Below are 22,536 nucleotides of genomic sequence, written 5' to 3'. Positions count from 1 at the left end.
GGGAAAAGTGTATTTCACTCAAAGGCTGGAAGAATGTGACATCCATTATTACAGTTTACCATTCTCAAAAGAATGGGGCTTCTTTATTTAAAAATATCTTTACATTTTATGTTATTATTTTTTAGAGATAGAGTCTCACTCTGTCACCCAGGCTAGAGTGCAGTGGCATGATTGATCATAGCTCACTGAAGCCTTGAACTCTTGGGCTCAACTGATCTCCCATCTCAGCCTCCCAAGTAGCCAGGACAACCTGTGTGCGCCACACCGCACCCGGCTAATTTTTAAATTTTTTGTAGAGTCGTCTCGCTATGTTGCCCAGGCTGGTCTCAGACTCCTGGCCACAAACAGTCCTCCTGTGTTGGCCTCCCAAAGCGCTGGGCTTACAAGTGTGAGCCACTGTGCCTGGCTTTGTATTTTAATGTTTTATTCTTTAAGTCATCAGAAAAGTATATGTGGTATTGACTGTTTACATTTCTGACTATGTGAAAAATGTCTCTATTCAATCTTAGGGTGTGGTTAGAGCGGCCTTTTTTCATTTGCTCTTGTCTAAATGTTTTAGTGTGAGGATAAATCCCCCATTAATGTTTGTGCAGTTCTTATTGACCCAATTTTATTCTAAAATTAAAGACAGACTGCCTGTATTCAAGGTGATGTCATATCGTCTTGTTACAGTTATGCTTTATAGGATTTCAGTTAAGGGAGACCTTTTAATTTGATTTTCTTTTTTCATATTTGGCAGTATCACTTTGATGGAGATGGTGTTCTTCAGGATCAGGAAATACGAAGTCCTGTCTTTGTGTCTTAGCTTTCTAGGACTTCACATATTTTGAAATCCATATGATGAGTATCATTGAATAGATGTATTTGTGTAGTAGCTCATTGTGATGGTTTAATTAGGCTTGATTACAATGCAATGTACAATCAACCGTGCCACTTTTTTGTAAGATGACTTTAAACAGAACTCAAGTAATTTTTCAAGTATTTAACATAAGCAATAAGATAGATTACCCTTTTAAAAATTATTGGGCCGGGTGTGGTGGCTCACGCCTGTAATCCCAGCACTTTGGGAGGCTGAGGCTGGTGGATCACCTGAGGTCAGGAGTTTGAGATCAGCCTAACCAGGATGGTGAAACCCCATCTCTACTAAAAATACAAAAATTAGCTGGGTATGGTAGCATGTGCCTGTAGTCCCAGCTACTCGGGAGGCTGAGGCAGGAGGATAAATTGAGTATTCATATATTTGAGAAGTTGAGAAGGCTTAAAGTTTTCAGTAGTTCTGACGTTGAGAAGAATTAAGTGATGCTGTTGTCCGGTTTGGTTTGTGGTTCTGTTTATTTTTCTTATCAGCCTTTACTGTACCAATTGTTCCTCCAAATCCCAGGAGATTGCTTTTGCCTTCTGTGAATACCAAAATGCAGATCCTGCAGTTCCTGATAGAAAATACTATAGTATTTCACATATTCAATGCACATCTTCCTGTATACTTTAAATTATCTCTAGTTACTTATAATACTTCATACAGCGTAAATGCTATGGACTTATATTGTTTAGGAATAATGACAAGGAAAAAAGTCTGTACATGTTCAGTACAGCCATAAACACTGGAGGCCTAACTACATTTTCTTTTCTTTTTTTTTTTTTTTTTTTTTTTTAAGACAGGGCGGGGGCTGGAGTGCAGCAGTGCTGTCTCAGCTCACTTCGGCCTCCTCGTCCTGGGCCCAAACGATCCTCCTGCTTTAGCCTGCCAATTAGTTGGGACTACAGGCATGCACCACCACACGTGGCTAATTTTTGTGTGTTTTTTTTTTTTCGTAGAGACAGGACTTTGCCATGTTGGCCAGGCTGTTCTCAAACTCCTGTGATCCGCCCACCTGAGCCTCCTGAAGTGCTGGGAAGGCATGAGCCACCACGCCTGGCCTCTAACTGCATCTTCAATCCACGGTTGAATATAAGGATACAGAGTCTATAAATACAGAGCCTGTGTACAAGAGTAGATAGAATGCCATTTGCTGGTGGAAATATGTAAAAAATAATTTTTTGTTCATTTATGGCATTCTTTGTTTCAAAAAATAATTATAGGCCAGGCGTGGTGGCTCACACCTGTATTCCTAGCAGTTTGGGAGGCCAAGGCTGGAGAATTGCCTCACTCAGGAGTTCCATACCAGCCTGGACATGACAAAACCCCATCTCTACAAAAAAATAACAATAATTAGCTGGGTGTGGTGGTGTGCACCTTTAGTCTTAGCTACTTGGGAGGCTGAGGCAGGAGGATTGCTTGAGCCTGGGAAATCAAGGCTGCAGTGAGCCATGTTCACGCCATTGCACTCCAGCCTGGGTGACAAAGCGAGACCCTCTCTCAAAACAACCAAACCCCCAAAGATTTGATTTCAGGGACCCCATGGATCCTCTTGGGTTACTGGGGGGCATTAAGGTGTCTGTGGGTCCCCTTGCAGGCACAGTCTTGTCTATATTTCACATAAACTTTTTGAGGGGACAGTTTCAGGCTTCATCTGATTCTCAGGCAAATTGAAATCCAAATGAGTTTTAACAACACTGATCTAGGGTAGTGATTTCCAGTAGTTTTGGATTATGGGCCCCCAACAGTTGAAAATTGAGCAAACAGCTGTATGTTTATGTGTATTCCTAAAATGCAATTATGTATGACTATGAATATTTCAGGTATGTTGTAAGGATAGCAGTACACATAAACCTGTTCTCTGTTGAAATATTTTGGGTTCATGCTCTTTGAAGAACGTTGATCAAGGTCTTACTAGGGTAACAGTCTGTTTCTGATGGAGCATGACAGACACATTTGTATTCCCTGCCTTGGTACAAGTGGAATATGGATTTGTAGATGCACTGGGAGTGAGGATCCTTTGTGGGATTTTGCATTACAAGGTTTCCAGTTGTGTTGTGCTGAGGTATCAACAATCTGTATAAGAGGGCCTATGGAAATAAGGATTTAGCTAAATAGATTCTTAATACATTGTTAGCAGATCTGAAAATTATTTGGTATTTAGGGCTTAATACTGTTTATTGTAGAAGATAAAATGAAGCTGAATTTTAAGTCGGTTGATGTTCTTTGAGGAAATGGAGAGTATTTTTAATTAAAGAGAAAATCCTTACTGAATGGACATAATCAGATACAGCACTAAGTGGCATCGAAACCTCAATTACTGTTAAGAACTTTATGAAACGAGTTAACTCTGATTTTCTCATTGTTTACTGAAATCAGTTTTTAAAAAGGCTGTATCTGATTTCATTGTATTTCTAGGGTGATAAAAGAAAACGTGGCTGAAGGTACCTGAAGTTCAGCTTGCAGTGTAATTCAGAAGTTAAGACCAGAAGTACTGGAATCATACTTCCTTTCAGGTCAGTCCGTATCTGCTCATTATTTTCTAACAGATCCTTGAGTATTCATTTCTTCCTAGTTTTCTCTAGTCAGTTCTTCCTGATTCTGATTCTGTTGACTGTAATGAACATATGTAATGGTCTCAGTATTTTGAGTTGGTAGAATATTTATGAACAGTTTATAGCTGAAGCTGAAGCCTCTACAGCTTGGCCTGTGAAGACCAAGTTTTGTAGGAAATGCTGGGTTTCACCGGAAACCCTGGCATCACAGCTGGTCTCTCAGCAAGGCTAGAGGGGACTGTCAGCTCTGCCTTGCCCTCCTCTTTCCTCACTGGTGTAATGCATATATTGATTTGTCTTCAGGTAAAACTGGACTGAGGGGAAGTGACATTTTATAGAGGTCTTGGAGTGAGGAGAGAGAGGAAAAAAAAAGGTCTTTTTATAAAGTAAAAAAAATTTCCTATTGATTTTTATTAATGACCTCCAAACCTAGAATTTTAAACTGTGTTCCTTGGAAAGTATGTAATCTTAAAAATGGCATCAGAGAATCAGATCCATTCCTCCTCTGCTTTCTGCTTTTTTGGAGAGGGGTCACAATTTTTCTATTCTTTTGTTATGTCACAAAATATTATCAAAACATTAATGCAGTCTTTATGACAAAATTCCCGTGGGTACATTGTCATCCTAATAGATCCAGAAAGTATTAAGTGTATTTCTTTCCTAGCTCTTATCTGGTGATGATAAACATTATTCTCTCTTATTCTTGCTGCTCTAAGTGGTGCTGGGGGCTAGGAGTGACAGAGTTGCCTGAGAGCTTCTTGGAAATACAGGATCTCCTACGCAGGACAGAGTCAGAAAATCCATTTTAACTGTGGAGATCAGGTCCTGTGTACTAGTGAAGACTGTTTCTTTTCCAGGAATTGTGTGCACTTCGTTTGAGATGCACTGATGTATTCCATAGTTTTGAGAAATTTTACCGTTTCAAAGTATCTGACACCTCATGTAGCACAAAAATGTGATAGCTGTTTTGCATACTATACCCAGCTCCAGAAAGTTAATCTCAGGCTTTGGTTCTCCAGCCTGGGTCCCAGACCAGCAGCATTGCCCTCTGGGAGCTTCAGAATGCACAGAACCTAGAGAATAATTTTATGGTCTGTGGACATTTTGTTGAAATTAAACTTTCAAATTGCTATATATATAGGTCTCTGAAAATCCAAATAACCAATTTCATATATGGGTAAGGAAAAAAATTCGTGTGTCCATAAGCTATGTGGCATAGATCAAGGCTGTGGCATTCTGTGGCCTTCAAAGAGAGAAGGGGAGATTTTATAAGCTTATCAAATAGATTTGTCATTGGAACTAAAATTAGGATTTTTAAATTTTGATTAAAAAATATGAATACTGGGCCGGGCATGGTGGCTCACACCTGTAATCCAAGCACTTTGGAAGCCAAGGTGGGCGGATCGCCTGAGGTCAGGAGTTCAAGATCAGCCTGACCAACATGGTGAAACCCCGTCTTTAAAAAAATAAAAACAAATAAAAAAATAATAAAAAATAAAAAATATGAATACTGTTACTTTAACTCCTTTTCATTATAGATTTTACTTCTAACAAAGTCAGTGAAAAAGAAACGTGTTCACTCCAGAAACATGTAAAGAAAGTAAAATTATTAAAATACCAAATATTTAATTCTTGTGACAGATATTGAATCTGCTTTTAAAGAGTTAAGAAATTGCCATTTTCATGACAGTTTTTTCCTTCAACAATCTTAATATTGAACCTTGAAATTTTTGTTTTAGGTCTGCTGGCTGGTCAGTGATTCTAGTCCAGCAAATTACTTTATGACTGAAAGCTCTTCTTTGTTTAGAAAAATCTACTGTGGAGATTAGGTCCTGTTTACTAACGAAGACTCTCTTTTCCAGGTCAAAACATTTTGTGGGAAAAGTCCTGTTCATGACCTGGGAGAAACAAGACAGAAAACAAATCCTACCTCATTTATGAATTTCTTACACAAGCAGTTTATGGATGTCTGGGCAATCGTAACACTTTACATTTAAAAACATACTATAGGGGCACATTTTCTGTGGTTAAAAACGATCTCCGGAATAAGTGTAAACTAGTTTTCTTTTTTATTGAGGGTTTTGGCTTTTTATTTGTAAATTAAATTGTTACCTACTCCTTGGTGCGGTGGTCTTGCTGGTTTATGTTGGACAGTAGTGTGGTAGCAATGCACAAATTCACAATTAGCCAACAGATCCTTCCTTTTCAACACTCTGTGACTGGAAACCATTAGAGGATTTTCAAAAACTGTCCCTCATAGCCCAAATTTTGGGTCTCTCAAAAATGAGAATAAGAAAATTGGCATTGTTGGGAGAAAAATCCTGTTTTACTGAAGCATGAACCGGCTCAGGCAAGCAAATAGCGGGAGTTAGCACAGGAAGGGGAGTGTGCTGCAGGGATGTCTGGCGATGTCACCTTCAAAACTAAAGCGGTTCCAGGTGGACAGACGAGTCCCTGATCATGTTGTGACTGCATTGTGAACCTTCATTGTCTTCACAGTCTTGCCCCTTACCTAGTGAGGCTTTTCTGAACTTGGAGAGAGACATCTAGAAATCCCAGTTTTGCTGTGTAAGGACCATTAGCTGCAAGTCATTGGAAGTCAAAAGAAAGCAGTGTAAATTCCAAAGTGGTCTTGACTTAGCAAGGATATGGGGTAAGTCTAAAACTTTAGATTTAAGGCTTTGAAACATGTTAACTGCATGAAATAGTAAACATTTCAAACTCTTTGGCCTTTGTCATTTTGTGACCCAGGTTTTTCAGTCTGTTGTATGTCTCCTGCCTGCCTTGTTTTGCTAATCCTCCTCCTCCTCGAGCTTCTCCACTCCATTTTTATTCTGGGCATCCAATCCACCCTTTCACAGTGTGTGCTTCATCAGGTCCCTGGTTCACATCTGAGTACCTTATAAGCCTTGCCAGCACTAGTATATTTGCAGTAACAGTTGGGGGGGGGGGAGGGTGTGTGTGTGTGGGCGTGTGTGGGTGTGTGGGGTGTGTGTGTGTGTGTGTTGGGGGGGGGGGGGGGGGGGGGGGGGGGGTGTGTGTGTGTGGGCGTGTGTGGGTGTGTGGTGTGTGTGTGTGTGTGTGTTGGGGGAAGCTTTACTTTCAAAGCTATCCAATATAATGGATACAAAGCGGAACCCAGGAAGTAGCACCTGAGCTTCCAATCGACTTTCCTGATGATTCCACTGAATAAGATTCTCCACATTTAAGACTCAAGATAGGATTGACTTGATAGTGTATAAAAATGGAAGTTTTCTACTTCTGGACTGAAACCAAACGCCTCATATCTAATTGTAGTTATTCAACATCAGAATCCCTCTTTTTGGCAGAACAGACAAAAGAATGTGTACTTTCTACTACAGCCATTACAGCAAACTAGATCTGAGTGCGGTTGCTAGTAAATTAACTGAACAGCCCAATTATGTTGTCCTTACACAAGCAGACACTGGAAAGGAATAATGGCAGAGGACATGACTGAGTCTGGCTACAGCCATGCATCCCATCTGTGGTGAGCTTAAGTCCCGAGATCGCCTGTATCCTAGGCTGTGAACTGAATCATGTACTATATCTGACTTTATAGCCTTCCAGGGGAAAGGTTAGGACATCTGGACACGACTACGGCTATGTCCTCTGTCACATAAGCTGTGCTGCATACACTAACTACACGAGGGTCCCTTGGGCCTTGACCTGTGGCTCTAAACTTTATCTATAAACCTTTGGTAAGGTGCTGCCTGAGAACTGCTTTGTTTTCCAGAGGGATCACTGCTCAGGCTTTTTTCCCCCAAAAATAATTTTGAACTATGTGCCGATTCCTATTTGGTTTATGGCTTAGACACCCTGCCTTCCTGATCAACAGCAGGCCACCTCCTCATGTGTTCCTCTGAGGCTGTTCATTCACATCTGTAGTTGGACTCCTACTGTCTCCTTTATTGCTCCTGACCTGCACTACTGCTGACTCACATCTCCTTCTCCCCCCACAAAGCTATGAAACCAGATACATTCATTACATGATTCAATTTAGTTGAAAAAAAGTCCAATCTCAGCTCTCATTTAGCTAAAAAATTGCAAATATCAACCATGTTTTAAAGTTTGAAACTTGAGATCTAAAAGGAAACAGACCAACATCATAATGTTTTATTGACAAAACCATAGGAAAAGGCAGTTTTAGGATGTAAAGTAAAAATGGTGCTCTGAAATATCTACACAAATATGAATTCTGAAAAGTTTTCATTAAAATCGTATTTTATACAATTAGAAACCAATGAGGAACAAAACAATTTTCAACTTCTCCATAACCCAGACTGAGCTTGATTTATGCTTGCCAGATATTTAAGAGGATCTGAGTTCAACCTGTGGGTAATATACAGAAGCAGGAACTCTTCAAGACAGCGTGGCGGCTCCCACGCAGCCGACAGGTAACAGGCTTGGCTGTTACCTAAGTCCCATCTTCCCAGTTGGTACTCAAAACAAGGTTACAAGATGTGGCTTTAAAAAAATGTACAGATTCCAAGAACAAAGTTAAAACCTCATTTTTTTGTTTTGTTTTGTTTTTGAGACAGGATCTCATTCTGTCACCTAGGCTGGAGTGCAGTGGCCGTTCAGGTTCGCTGCAGCCTTGACCTCCCAGCCAAGCAGTCCTTTCACCTCAGCTTCCTGAGTAGCTGGGACTACGGGTGTGTGCCACCCATGTTACCCAGGCTGGTCTCGAACTCTTGCACTTAAGCGGTCCTCCAGCCTCAGCCTTCAAAGCGCTGGGATTATTGGTGTGAGCCACGACACCTGGTCAAAAGTTCACATTTAATATTCTCTTTTATGCCTCATAGTGTACTGATTTACATTCTTGCTAAATCTTAAAGACTCTCTTGTTACCCTCTGAAAAGATTAGTGACTACAGCACATTTACAAAGTGACTGCCCTCTCCACCTTTTGTGCTTAGGGAATGTGTGGCTACTGCCTACTAGAAAAAGATCAGGCCTCCCCAACCCCTTCAAGGGCAGCAAACGCACACTTTATTCCATGCTTGGGTAACCTGACTATAACATGGCTCCCTTGCTGTAAGCAAATGCTTTAGAGTTGAATTTTTTCTTTTTTTTTAAACACAGAAGTTCACCAGGGCTAACAAAAAATTTCAAGTTAAGAAAATAAGTCTTGCTGGGTGCAGTGGCTCACATCTGTAATCCCAGCACTTTGGAGGCCGAGGCGGTTGGATCACCTGAGGCCAGGAGTTCGAGACCAGCTTGCCCAACACGGAGAAACCCCGTCTCTACTAAAAATACAAAATTACCTGGGCATGCCTGTTATCCCAGCTACTTGGGGGTCGGAGGTTGCCGTGAGCTGAGGTCGTGCCATTGCACTCCAGCCTTGGCAACAAGAGCGAAACTCCATCTCCAAAAAAAAGAAAAAGTCTTTAATTTTCTTAAATAATCCTCATATGTACTATCCACATTGTGGAAAAACTGAAATATGCAGTCTGGACACTGCACTGAGATTCCAGCACCCTGGCAGAGACACAGCTATGTCGCATCTTACAGACTACAACAGACAACAGGCTTGCTTGCAAGAAGTTTAGACAAAACTTTACATGGATGTGCTGGAATTCCAAACTGCTGTCAAAGAGAGTACAGGAATCGGTCTGCAGAGAACTCCACCCAATCCCTTCCGTTTGGTCACTGCAGCTGCACTCTATATGCACCTATTAGCAACTTAACCTGTTGAAAGAAAAGAATGCAGGTGTCAGTATAGATCCAGAAGAAAACCCACACATATCCGAGGTTTGCTTCTATTATTTGGCAATATTTTCAGGTTGCTTATCATCAGTTTACACTGTTAGATCATTGCCATTTTAATTCAAGAAATAATTCCAAGTGCTTATAATTTTATATTACTGTTTTATTAGACAGACTATTTTGTCCAGCTTCCTTTCACACAAGAGATTTGGGACCGCCCTAAAGATAACACATTTGGCAATTCCATACCAAGGCCTAGAACGTGATTCAGATGGCTGCATCCTCTAGAGAGCGTTCTTCTCAGCTGCAGCCTAGTCGTTTTCCTGCCACATTATCATGTCTAACACAGAGTAGACTGAGGGGGTGCACCAAGCATCACTGCTCAAGGAAGTGCCTGTCTCTAGGACAGGCACACCAGGATTCTTGGAATTCTTTTCTAATGATGACACAGTAATCTGGAGTAACAACTTGAGTAGTGACACTAAATATGGAGAAAGGATTTTCACCTTGGCAGAGGGTGCTTCCGTCAACCTTATGAAGAGCTTATTGGGACCTGCAATAGGGCTGAATGAGTAAACAAAATGACTGTCCTACAATGGAAAGAAAAAAAAAATCAGTGTTTTTTCACACAAACTTAGACCAGAAGCCTTTAAAACATCAATGTTGTAAAAGAATCATAAATTTTATTTTTATTATTTACTGTTTTGGAGATGGAATCTCTGTTGCCCAGGCTAGAGGCTGTGGTGTGATCTTGGCTCACTGAAGCCTCTGCCTCCCAGGTTCCAGTGATTCTCCTGCCTCAGCCTCCTGGGTAGAGATTACAGGTGCATGCCAAATGCCCGGCTAATTTTTGAATCGTTAGCAGAGACGGGGTTTCACTATGTTGGCCAGGCTGGTCTTGAACTCCTGACCTCAGGTGATCTGCCCACCTGGGCCACCCAAAGTGCTTATTTTTAATTCGTAAGTCAGTATGTTGTGGAGGCCAAGGCGGCAGATCGCTTGAGCCCAGAAGTTTGAGACCAGCCTGGCCAACATGGTGAAACCCTGTCTCTACAAAAAATACAAAAAATTAGCTGGGTGTGGTGGCACGTCTGTAGTCCCAGGTAGTTGGGAGGCTAAAGCAGGAGGATTGCTTGTGCCTGGGAGGTGGAGGCTGCAGTGGGCTGTGATCCATGCCACTGCATTCCAGCCTGGATAACAAAGTGAGAGGGTCTCAGAAAAAAAAATTGTCATCTATTTTTCCCTTGATTAAAAATATACGAATGACAAAATTAATCCAGGCAACTGGATTAAAATGCACCCAGTCATATACAGTACAAGTGTTAAAGTGACTATATCCAGCTAATTTTGCGTAATTGAGTCCAAGGAAATAATTCTAAAAGTGGCCAAGTAATTATGTACAGAGTCTTTGAGATCATTAAGAATTTATATTCAAAACAATGATGGTCCTAAGGCAGCATAGTAAGCATAATTTAAGGCAAAAAATAAACAGGAAAAACTCCTACTGACAAAATTTAGGATAATCTTACTTTATGGGTAAAATTATTACCCAGAAAGTATTAATGGGTAATATTAATTGGGTCATTTTCTGAACAATTTTATTAAGACACAAAAAATTTAAAATTAAGTCAACTACTATTAATTGGGCCCTTTTCTGAGCAATTATATTTTATTAAGACACTAAAATTAAGTCATCTGTGCTTTTGATTAGAAGAATATACTTTTTAGTAGTGAAATACAGAGTATCTTACCAGAAAAACAGGAAGTTGAAATTTATCATTCAGAACTACAGCTTGTACACTGCATGGTCCACAGAGCCGCGCAATAACTTCTTTACCCAAAAAGTTTGCATGGAAGATAAACAGCAGGATGCCAGAGCCTGAACACACGGGAGATGTGTGTGAATTACTCCAAATGCAACCTTGAGCCCCCAGAGGGAACATCCACGCCAGATGGAAGAGGGCCCCTGAGCTGGGCCTGGTCAGACAAGCATCACCCACTGCAGCTGGAGGCTCAGAGGAGGCTGGCCGTCTCAACGCTTGTGTCACCTGGCATTTTTCAACCCACAGAACCCTTTTTACCTTTTGCCCAAGTAACCTCTACTGACAGTTCATGGAAAAGACTTAAGTACGATTTTCTACACTGAAATTATTAAACTGGTATTTAAAGATTGCTGCTGAATGAGCACACGTCCCAGGGACATTCCCGTGGTGGGCATCTTTGGGTGTGGGTCTGAGTGGTTTTCCATTTTCTTCCACATACTCTTTGGTCCCTTCCAAATTTTCTGATTAACATATACCAAAAATTGGCCAGGCATGGTGGCTCACACCTGTAATCCTAGCACTTTGGGAGGCTGAGGTGGGCGGATCACCTGAGGTCAGGAATTCAAGACCAGCCTGACCAACATGGAGAAACCCTGTCTCTACTAAAAATACAAAATTAGCCAGGTGTGGTGGCACATGCCTGTAATCCCAGTTACTCTGGAGGCTGAGGCAGGGGAATCGGTTGAACCTGGAAGGCGGAGGTTGCAGTGAGCCAAGATTGCACCACTACACTCCAGCCTGGGGAACGGAGTGAGACTCCATCTCAATCAATCAATCAATCAATCAATATTGGTTGATGCAGACCTTGTGCCCATGCTGAAAAAACTCTGCAGGCCCAGCTGCTGTGGGTGTCAGTGGGTGCTCAGGTTCGCCAGGGCCAGCCCAGGCCATCACTCTCTGGTGCCCACACCTGGCAATGCAGATGCTCCATGTGAATAAACAAAACTAAATTATTGGCCGAGCATGGTGACTCGTGCCTGTAATCCCAGCACTTTGGGAGGCCGAGGCAGGCGGATCACTTGAGGTCTGGAGTTTGAGTACAGCCTGACCAACACGGCCCCAACTCTACTAAAACTACAAAAATTAGTTGGGTGTGGCAGCGGGTGCCTGTAGTCCCACCCACTCTGGAGGATGAGGCAGAAGAATCACTTGAACCCAGAAGGCAGAGGTTGCAGCTAGCCGAGATCGTGCCACTGCACGCCAGTCTAGGTGACAGAGGGAGACTCCCTCTCAAAAAAAAAAACAACTATAAATTATGATTTCACGTCAAGTTCTCTCAACACTAAGATATTACAAATGGCTCTTTCAGGGTCATGGCTATATGTTCTTAAATACATTTTCCAGGAATGAATACAAACCATTTACAAAATGGGGAACAAGGGTTTCTAAGCAAAAAAAGGCTAGAGTCCAGCTTCCTCCCCCTGGCAGACAGTGCTGCTTCCACATCTACCTAGCACCGTGCCTAGGGAGGGCCAGCCGCAGTCCTGCCTGGAGAGCAGCTGTTGGGCAGAGGCTAGAGAGGAATTGGCATTTCCATCTCTCAGTTTTACTATGGGCAAGACTATTTTTCTTTTTCAAAGGGCAAAGACTACTACAAACAAAATTCAGGGAAAAAACATTCTAGGCTTAGAATCCTGAAGCTGAATTTTAATAAAACTCATTAGGAACCAGTGTCATTAAGACGCAACTTCCAAGCTCAAAATGGGTGTTAAAACAGGGAAGGGGGTGTCAGCTGGGTCTCTCTTCCACCAGAGCAGCTCGGCTGTTAACTGGTCTGCAGAGTTATTACAAGTAATGGAATTTCCTTAAAGTTTTGTTCAACGAAAAGATTCTGTCAAAAAGTCTGTTAATATAGTGTCACACTTCACATAGAAAAGTGTGAAGAGAGGCATAGGCTTACCTTCTGCTATGTTCTGTGGGGGTTTGTAATTGAAATCTGTTGAAAAATCTGGCCCCTCACAGAGTCGATGGCATGCAATTGGAAAAACGGGTTCTAGCAGAGCAAGGCGAGCTTCAAAGTAATCCTTTATTGTCTCTTCTGCTACTCTGGAAAGTCTAAGAAAAAAAAAATAGTAGGCATTGCTAACATTAATGTAGAAAACAACCACAAGCCTGTCAAATACCAGTGAGGCCAACCTTCCAAAAGAGAGCTGCAGCTGCTTGCCTCTACTTTCCAGCTCTCCCTCCACCAGCACCGGACAGCCGTGGATCTGTCTTGTTGTCCATCTCAGTGGAAGCGAAGTCTCTTCCCCTCACTGCCATTTCCAACTCCCTAGCCTTTAGAACAGTGCTTGGCACAAGTCTATGTGTAATACGTAGTTGTCTAATGAATCAGTGGAAAATCAGAAATGGGAATCCCTCAGTCCTGGGCAATTCAGGAAAGTGGGTCACTCTACTTGCTGGATCTCTGCAAACACCCCGTGTGAACAGAGGAGTCAGGACTCCAGCCATCAGCAGCACTGAGGGCGACGGGCGCAGTCCTAGAGGCCCACTCGAGACCTGCTACGTAAACACCCGCCTTGAGTTTGCTACTGTCTGTGAGAGTTTGATACGTGTTGCTAAAAGAGTTAAGTGATAGAATACTAAACTGTTTTAAGTATGAACTTGCAATCAAATAAAATGTGATTTAGAATTTACTTGAAAAAGAATGAACTGAATAAACTGGTAAATCCTGACAACCGACAACAGAATATTAATCAGAAATGCACTATCAAGACATGGAAGGAATCTCGGATGCCTATTACTAAATGAAAAAAGCCAATCTGAAAAGGCCAAATAATGTTTGATTCCAACTGTTCTGGGTAGGGCAAAACATGAAGACAGTAAAATTACTGGTGGTTGTCAAGGGCTAGGGGAGGGAAGGATGTAGAGGTGGAAAACACAGGCTTTTTAAGGCCATGAAACTATTCTCTATGACTCTGTGATGAGGGATGGATGTCATTATGTATTTGTCCAAATCCAGAGAATGTGTAACACCACGAGTGAGCCCTAATGTCAATGCTGTGCTCCAGGTGATTATGAGGTGTCCCTATAGGCACATTGGCTGTAAGTAATGTACCACTGTGGGTGACTGGGGTCTCAACAGTGGGGGAGGATGGTGTGGGGGAGGCTTCGAAATATGTACCTTCCATTTAACTTTGCTGTGCTTAAAACTGTGGCAAGAAATAAAGTCTATTAAAAAGAAAGACAAAAGTTTAAAGTTTTTTTTTTTTTTTTTGAGATGGAGTCTCACTCTGTCACCCAGGCTGGAGTGCGGTAGCGCCATCTTGGCGCACTGCAACCTCCGCCGCCTGGCTTCAAGCGATTCTCCTGCCTCAGCCTCCCGAGTAGCTGGGATTACAGGCACCCACCGCCACGTGTGGCTAATTTCTTTTTTAGTAGAGATGGGGTTTCACCATGTTGGCTGGGCTGGTCTCAAACTCCTGACCTCAAGTGACCCACCCACCTTAGCCTCCCAATGCACTAGAATTACAAGTATGAACCACTGTGCCCAGCCAAGTTTAAATGTTTTTAAGAAAATGTCTACTAACCAAATTAAGAGTATACTTAAGATTTAAGAAAAATACTCCCAGATAGGCCAATGTTAACTTTTAAATTTTTTGAGACTTAGCTGGGCGCAATTGATCATGCCTGTAATCCCAGCAGTCTGGGAGGCCGATGTGGGTGGATCATGAGGTCAGGAGTTCGAGACCAGCCTGGCCAACATGGCAAAACCCCGTCTCTACTAATACAAAATTTAGCCAGGTGTGGTGGCAGGCGCCTGTAATCCCAGCTACTCGGGAAGCTGAGGCAGGAGAATCAGCTGAACCTGGGAGGTGGAGGTTGTGGTGAGCCGAAAGATTGTGCCACTGCATTACAGCCTGGGTGACAAGAGCAAGGCTCCATCTCAAAAAAAAAAAAAAAAAAAAAAAAAAAAATTTTTTTGAGAAATAACTTGCAGAGAAATAATTCACATGCCATTTATGAATCTGTGACCTACTGGAAACAAAACCACCAGGACTTGTGCTGGATGTTTTTCTGACACACAGGGCACTCCAACTACAACGTGTCTACATAAACAGGTGTATGCTACGGGACTTAACCACGGCACAGTCCTTCCCACTTACGTCTCTAAATGGCTCTTCAGCAAGTCGTACACAAGCACGTTGTTAGACTGCTTCGCAAAGTGCAGGGCACTGTTTTGGTGCTTTGACAAAATGTTGCAGTCAGCTCCACATTCAATTACGAGTCGTACGATGTCTGAATTTCCTCTTTTACAGGCCTAGGTCAGGTAAAAAGGAGTAACAATTACTTAGCTGTAAACTGTGGTAACACTACCCACAGCTGTTGGTTCCGTCTCTATGCATGCCTGGGGGTTCTCTGTGAAGAGAGGGCACAGGGCAGGGAAGAGGGGAGAGAATTTATGGCGCTTGTCAGGCCATGGCATTAGGAGTCACACAGTGTTGTTTAAATGCAAGTGGGGAATATCTTTGACTCAGGGGCCAACACAGAAATCTGTGTGCTATATTCAGTCAATTTCTTCACTTAATTTTCAGGAAATGGGCAACTTCAAAAAGGATGCTTCAGTCCCAAGACAGAACAGACACCAGGCCTTGCTAAGCAGTCCCCTGCTGTCCTCTGTCCCTGCCATGCTGTCCCCCGTGAGCCAGCCTCTCAGCAGAGGCACAGAGATATGCAAGCCTAGCCCTCACTATAGAGAGCTTTTTCTCCAGAATCTCAAAAGCACCTCTCATAACCTCAAAATGTCCCCAGCTGCTGCTGTAAAGGAGACACCCAAGCACAGGTATGAATCTGAATTTGCAAATCTATGATGGAGCTGTGGCACAGTCAACAGTTTCTGTCTCTGCCACTTACTAGCCACGTGACTTCAGATAAGTCCCTTAATTCTTCTGAGGCTCACGTTTCCATCTGTGAAGGGAGATGAGGGTCCCTGTGCCTCCCTACCCTGTGAGGCAGATGCTGGGAGGGCGAGAGGCCCCGCTGGGACCCACAGAGCCCACAGTGACGGGCGAGGGCAGACCCTCTGCACCTGCCCGCTCTGGTAAGAACCAATGTAGACACTTTCTCCTCAGGTGAAAAGGTTTTTGTTTTAATTTCTGAAAATTACTATGTTTACATCTCATTCTAAAACTCAAAAAAACTTGAATATACTAAATCCTGAAAGCAATTAAAATACAGATTTTCAGAGACAAATACTTAAAAAACTTCATGGCAGATAAAGGTAGTCTATGGAATTCAGACCCAGTGAAATAAGTGCTATGTGTCCTCTCAGGGAAGAAATGCCACGCCCTCCCCAACCCACTTCCAGAGCCATCTCCCCTCTGTGCCCCACTCCCCAACTCAACACCATACCTCAGCAAGGCAGGCAGCCCTGAGGAGCTGACCCGGGTGCCTGCTGTGCCAGGGGAGGTGCTGCCTGCCAAGGACCACTTCCGTCCGCCCCGTGGCTCTCACACTCCCTCCTCCTCCTCCGCTTCTCCCCACGCAGGCTTCTTCCATCTATGGCCCTTTTCTCCTTTCCAATTCCCCATGGATGACCCCACTCTCAACCTATGGCTACAGTCACTGTTGCAGAGCTGAAGGCAACAAACCCGAATCTCCAGTCCGTACCTCTCTCCTGAGCCCAGGATCCCCAGTGAAATGTGCAGAGGTGACATATAAACAACCCAATGCTCAACTCCCCCAATCTGTGCCACCTGTGCCCCCAATTAGGAAATGGAATACCCAGGCGTCACCTCCAGTTACCAAGCTCTGTGAATTCTACCTCCTACCAAGTGGTCACCTCACCTGCTCCACCCCTTCTGCCACTACTGAGATACGGACTTGTTATTTCAAGTAACCTGGAGACCCTCCCGACAAGTCTGCAAACTATCTTCCTCCCAATCTATGCCTCTTCTGTACTGAGAAGCGTTAAAACAAACAAATGAAAACCCTCTAATCCGATTCTACCCTTCTCCAGCTTCAACCAACCTTGCTGTGGCTCCCCAGTGCCCTCAGACTTGGCCCACAGGGGCTTCTGTGCCCACCCACCTCTCTCATGCCCTAGACACATCTGCATGGCTGCAGTTCAGGGTGTACCTGGCCATCTGTCACCAAGATGATGCTTTGAGAGGCCACCTCGGCTCCACACACAGCAACCACAGAAACAAATGAAGGGAAACAAAAGACAAACCTCAGGCTCCTGAACAAAATGAACATTCCCATGCACCAAAAGGAAAGTGCGTGAGGCCAGGAGCTCAAGACCAGCCTGGGCAACACAGTGATATCCTGCCTTTAATAAGAAAAAAAAAAATGGCTGGGCGTGGTGTCATGCACTTGGGAGCCTGAGGGAAGAGACACTTGAGCTTGGGAAGTCAAGGCTTCAGTGAGGCATGACGGTGCCACTGCACTCCAGCCTGGGTGGCAGAGGAGACTGTTTATGGGCCTCGTGCAGCAGAAGGCCAAGGGACAGTGGTCTGGGCCTTCAGAATAGGGTTCACAGTGGGATTCAATGCCAGGTGCCCTGCAGACCTGGGGCCTGGCTATGTTCTTTTGCTTACTGGGGCCAGAGGCTGGAATGGACACTGGGCAGGCCCCTGCTTGGCGCAATGGCTTACACAGAGCCAAGCATCCCAGGGACACAAGAGGACACGTGCCCATGGGGAGCTGAGCCGGCCACCCCTGGCTGGGTGTCTGGACCTGCTACATCCTAACAGCATCTTGGGCCAGGAACCCACAACTGCCGCAGAGGAACCAACCAGACCGGGCAGGGCCCCCTGAGACAAATGCCAAACTGCTGACCTTCCTCTCAAAACCTGTCTGGAAATCGCGTTCCAGAACACAGGAGCAAGCCCAAGGCGACAAATTCACCATCATAAAATGTCGAACACACAGAGCACACGAGGAGCTCCGTCCCACCCTCGGCCCGGCTTCGAGGCCGGCAGCCTCTCCGCTGCTCCAGCTGTGGCTGGAGTGCCCTTCCTGCTGACTTGACTGCCATTTAGGACACAGTGTGGCACTGGCCTCATCCACCCTAAGGACTGCCAGTGTCCCCAGGGCCTAGCTCGGAACACTTCCCTGTGACCTCCAATCATATCACTGCCCATATGAGCTCTCACTGCTGCCCTGCTGGCCCGTTTCTCCTCCTTCCACGTGAGCGGCTGGACTCCAGGACTGTCTTGGTACCCACTGTGTTCTCAGTCCCCAGCACAGTGCCTGACAGTGGCAGATGCCAACACAAGCACCAGCCAACGTACTGAAGAAAGGGACGACCCACAGGAGGGGTTTACCTTCATCAGCGCAGTCTCACCATTGCTTTGCTGGACATTTACAAAAGCTCCTGCTTCCAAAAGAATAGCCACTGTAGTTAAAAAGTTCTATTAAAAGAAAAAAAAAAGCGAATTTAATGCCCCAAATTATTTAAAAGACAGTTTTCAGATATTTTGAAATTTTTAGTCATCAGGAAAAATACCCGGCAGGTTCTATTGCAAGTGGCTGTGGGCCACAGCATTTATGTGGGGCCACGGGGCTGAGCCCTGTCCCACAGATGCCCACGCTCGGCCACTCACTGTGCTGCCAGCAACAACTGCTACCTGAGTGGAACCACTGGCTCCAACCTAACAGCCTCTGCATATAAATTCTTTAAAAAGATATAAATCCTTTGAAAAGGTGTGGTGGCTCACGCCTGTAATCCCAGCCAGCACTTTGGGAGGCTGAGGCGGGTGGATCACGAGGTCAAGAGATCGAGACCATCCTCGCCAACATTGTGAAACGCCGTCTCTACTAAAAATACAAAAATTAGCAGGGCGTGGTGGTGCGTGCCTGAAGTGCCAGCTACTTAGGAGGCTGAGGCAGGAGAATCACTTGAACTCTTGACCTCAGGTGATCCACCCACCTTGGCTTCCCAAAGTGCTAGGATTACAGGTGTGAGCCACCATGCCCGGCCTGAGAATCACTTGAATCTGGGAGGCAGAGGATGCAGTGAGCCAAGATCATGTCACTGCATTCCAGCCTGGCAACAGAGCTAGACTCTGTCTCAAAAAAAAAAAGAAAAGATATTGGGAGGCAGAGGTGGGTGGATCACCTGAAGTCAGGGGTTTGAGGCCAGCCTGGCCAACATGGTGAAACCCATCTGTACTAAAAATACAAAAATTAGCCAGGTGTGGTGGCACACGCCTACAGTACCAGCTACTGGGGAGGCTGACGCAGGAGAATCTCCTGAACCCAGGAGGCAGAGGTTGCAGTGAGCTGAGATCACGCCACTGCACTCCAACCTGGGCGACCAAAAAAAAAAAAAAAAAAAAAAAAAAAAAGAAAAAGAAAAAGATGATATATGGGAACATTTCAATTAAATTATTAACCAAAAGGAATACAAATACAGTTGGAAAAAAACTTGAAATTATCTAGGATTAAAATTAATATTAGTACTTTAATCAGAGTACTTTAATATAAATTATTTCCAATGAGATAAATCACATTTTGAAATGTGATTACAATGCACTATTGATAAAACCATTCATTACATGTCACAGATCAACTGAAACATGAAATTAAAAAGTTACCCTGGCTGGGCGTGGTGGCTCATGCCTGTGATCCCAGCACTTTAACCGAGGCAGGAGGATCACTTGAGTCCAGGCCGGGCAACACAGTGACACCGTGTCTCTACAAATTTTTTTTTTTTTTGAGACAGAGTCTTGCTCTGTTGCCAGGGTGGAGTGCAGTGGCGTCATCTCGGCTCACTGCAACCTCTGCCTTCCCAGGTTCAAGTCTCCTGCCTCAGCCTCCCAAGTGGCTGAGACTACAGGCATGTGCCACCACGTCCAGCTGATTTTTGTATTTTTAGAAGAGACAGGGTTTCACCATGTTGGTCAGGATGTTCTTGATCTCTTGACCTCGTGATCCGCCTGCCTCGGCCTCCCAAAGTGCTGGGATTACAGGCGTGAGCCACCGCACCTGGCCCCTAAAAAAATTTAAAAAATTAGCCAGGTGTGGTAGCGCACGCTTAGTCCCAGCTACTTGGGAGGCTGAGGCAAGGGATTGCTTGGGTCCAGGGAGTTTGAAGCTGCAGTGAGTTATGATGGTGCCCTGCACCCCAGCCCGTGGGACAGAGACCTTATTTCTAAAAATAAATTTTTAAAAAGCGATGTGGCCACGTGACTGCTATATTTCACTACCGAAGAGATCCTCTCAGGCCGTCGGCAGAAATACCATGAAAGCTCTGAAATGGATGCATGAGAAGCCACAAACCTTCTCTGCAGCATGAATGAGGGCGGTGGTCCCGTTCTTCTGCCGACCGTTCACTTTTGCGCCTTTCGTGATGAGGAGTCGCAGGAGGTCATCCTGCCCTCCCGCAGCAGCAAGCATCACCAGTGTCATCCCACTGGAATCCTGTGTTGGTTTTGTTAAGTAAAAAACTTGTTAATCTTTAGTCAGAACAATTTCAGAACCAATCTCTTCACTTGAGATGTTTCAATGTGAAATCACTAATGGGCAATAATTTAAGCATCTACTTAGGATTCTCGCTAAAATATCCCAACCATCAGAAACTAGTAGCTTTTAGAATATTTTTCACATGTAAATGCTTGTATAAAATTTTACAGCTTTCCTCTACAGGCCCACCTCGTTTCACTGAGCTTTGCTTTACTGCACTTCACAGGGACTTTGTTTTTTACAAATTGAAGGTTTGTGGCAACCCTGCCACAAGCAAGTTTACTCACACCATTACTCCCACGGCATGTGCTCATTTTGTGTCGTTCTGTCGGCATTCTTTAGCAGTAGAGTATTTGTAAATTAAGATATATAGTTTTGTTTTTTTTTTTAAAGATGTAATGCTCTTCACACTTAGACTATAGTATAATGTAAACCTAACTTTTATATGCACCAGGAAACCAAAAATTTGTGTGACTCCCTTTATTGCAAGAGTCTGGAACCAAACTCACAATATCTCCAAGGAATGCTTGAATTTTTTTGTTGGTGTTGTTTTTCCTTCTTTCTTTTTTATTGAGACAGGATGTTGCTGTGTTGTCCAGGCTGGTCTCAAACTCCTGGGCTTAAGCACTCCTCCTGCCTCAGCCTCGGGTAGCTGGGATTACAGGTGCGCACCACCATGCCCAGCTCTCATTTTTGTATCTTTTTTGTTTTTATTTTGTGTATTAAATCCTAAAGGCACATAAAACGCTTGCACCATATAAAATGAAGTGAATTTTTGGGGGGCATTATGATCAAATTTTCTACCTAAAAAATCCAAAAGAAGTAACTTGAAAACTATCAGCGTAAGAGAATTTCGTTAAGTGACTGCAGACACACACATGGATGTATACAAAGACATTCACAGCTTTACCACAGGCAAGCAATAACCAGTTAGGAAACAAAATGTAAATAAAAAAAGACTCTAATGACCATAATATTATAAAACATATAGGCAGACATCTATAAGAAATGTGCAATGTCTACATGAATGAAAAAACCCACAGAACTTTGCTTAAGTGTATAAATGAAGAGCTGAGTGAATGTAGAATTACCATGTTCCCAGATAGAAGATGCAAAATGCAAATACAAATGTCAGTTCTCTGTCAATCTATATATTTCATGCCATTTTAATCAAAATCCCATTAATTTTTTGAATTGTAATCCCAAGGGATGAAACCTAAAAAATCCACAGCTAAGCTAAAAAATGAAAGAAAAAAATATAAAGATATTTTCTAAGCAAGACAAGATAACCAAAAGCCATAAATGTAAAAGATCCACAGATATGATTGCCTAAAAATGAAAATCTTCAAGCAATTCAAGACTCAAACACAAAACCTAAAATCTAGGGAGAAAGGGTCAATATGCTTCCATTAAAAAATCCATATGTATCAGTAAGAAAAATCCACAGCTACAACAGAGAAATGGACAGTTGTTGTAAACAAGGCAACCATCAAAGAAACACAGATGGCCACGGGAAAATGGTCTTATTCTACACTCTCAAAGTGGCAAAGGGTAACCAACATACAAAACAGGTAGACCATAACCAAACCAAACCATCACTTTTAAGGGGGAGGAATTAAAGGGACTGTAACTGTATATTTAGAGGATTCTACAATTTTTTAATTTTACAAAGTGAAAGTGCATCACCTTTTTTTTTTTGAGACAGAGTCTTGCTCTGTCACCCAGGCTGGAGCGCAGTGGCACGATCTTGGCTTACCACAGCCTTGACCTCCCAGGCTCAGGTGATCCTCCCACCTCAGCCAGCCAAGTAGCTGGGACTACAGGTGTACACCACCATGTCCAGCTAGTTTTTTCTAGAGCTGCGGTTTCACCATGGAGCCCAAGCAGGTCTCAAATTCCTAAGTTCAAGCAATCCTCCTGCCTCGGCCTCCCAAAGTGCTGGGATTACAGGTGTGTGCCACCATGCCCAGCTTTTTTGTAATTAAAATAAATGAAAACTTAAATTGAATTCTTTCAAGATTTACTTTCCATTTTCCTTTCACGAGATTTTTAAAAGACATATTACCTCTTGGTCCAGGTTATATTCTTCATTTGAATTAAGTGCAACTTTTACAGTAATATAATCCCCATTTTTCACAGCATCCCTTAACACATCTAAAATGAAAGAA

At 43.5% G+C, this 22,536-nt stretch overlaps 2 protein-coding genes across 4 annotated transcripts in view; one reads left to right on the top strand and one right to left on the bottom strand.

The window, feature by feature from the left end:
- PSPC1 (paraspeckle component 1) overlaps positions 1-6,138 on the top strand; it is a 101,304-nt gene extending 95,166 nt beyond the window's left edge. Inside the window, exons 6-7 of the transcript XR_004265983.1 lie at positions 3,275-3,372; positions 5,274-6,138. The gene's annotated coding sequence lies outside the window, so the exon portion shown is untranslated. The remainder of the gene's footprint in view (positions 1-3,274; positions 3,373-5,273) is intronic.
- A 2,758-nt stretch (positions 6,139-8,896) lies between these two features.
- The window catches only part of MPHOSPH8 (M-phase phosphoprotein 8), a 45,550-nt gene continuing 31,910 nt past the window's right edge, over positions 8,897-22,536 (bottom strand). The window contains exons 7-14 of one of the 3 annotated variants that reach the window (XM_032271179.1): positions 22,434-22,522; positions 20,186-20,326; positions 18,229-18,315; positions 15,067-15,221; positions 12,861-13,015; positions 10,889-11,016; positions 9,644-9,727; positions 8,897-9,119 (exon numbers count right to left, since the gene is read on the bottom strand). In XM_032271179.1, the coding sequence (XP_032127070.1) occupies positions 9,078-9,119; positions 9,644-9,727; positions 10,889-11,016; positions 12,861-13,015; positions 15,067-15,221; positions 18,229-18,315; positions 20,186-20,326; positions 22,434-22,522 (881 nt within the window). In that variant the 3' untranslated portion in view covers positions 8,897-9,077. Of the gene's footprint in view, positions 9,728-10,307; positions 10,755-10,818; positions 11,017-12,860; positions 13,016-15,066; positions 15,222-18,228; positions 18,316-20,185; positions 20,327-22,433; positions 22,523-22,536 lie in introns of those variants that run through there. The other 2 variants (XM_032271178.1, XM_032271180.1) reach the window with 2 other exon arrangements.

This window comes from Sapajus apella, unplaced genomic scaffold, assembly GCF_009761245.1.
Source record: "Sapajus apella isolate SASKATOON/1434 unplaced genomic scaffold, GSC_monkey_1.0 scaffold225, whole genome shotgun sequence".
NCBI classification, from domain to species: Eukaryota; Metazoa; Chordata; class Mammalia; order Primates; family Cebidae; genus Sapajus; species Sapajus apella.
This window is presented reverse-complemented; position numbering and strand designations above follow the sequence as displayed.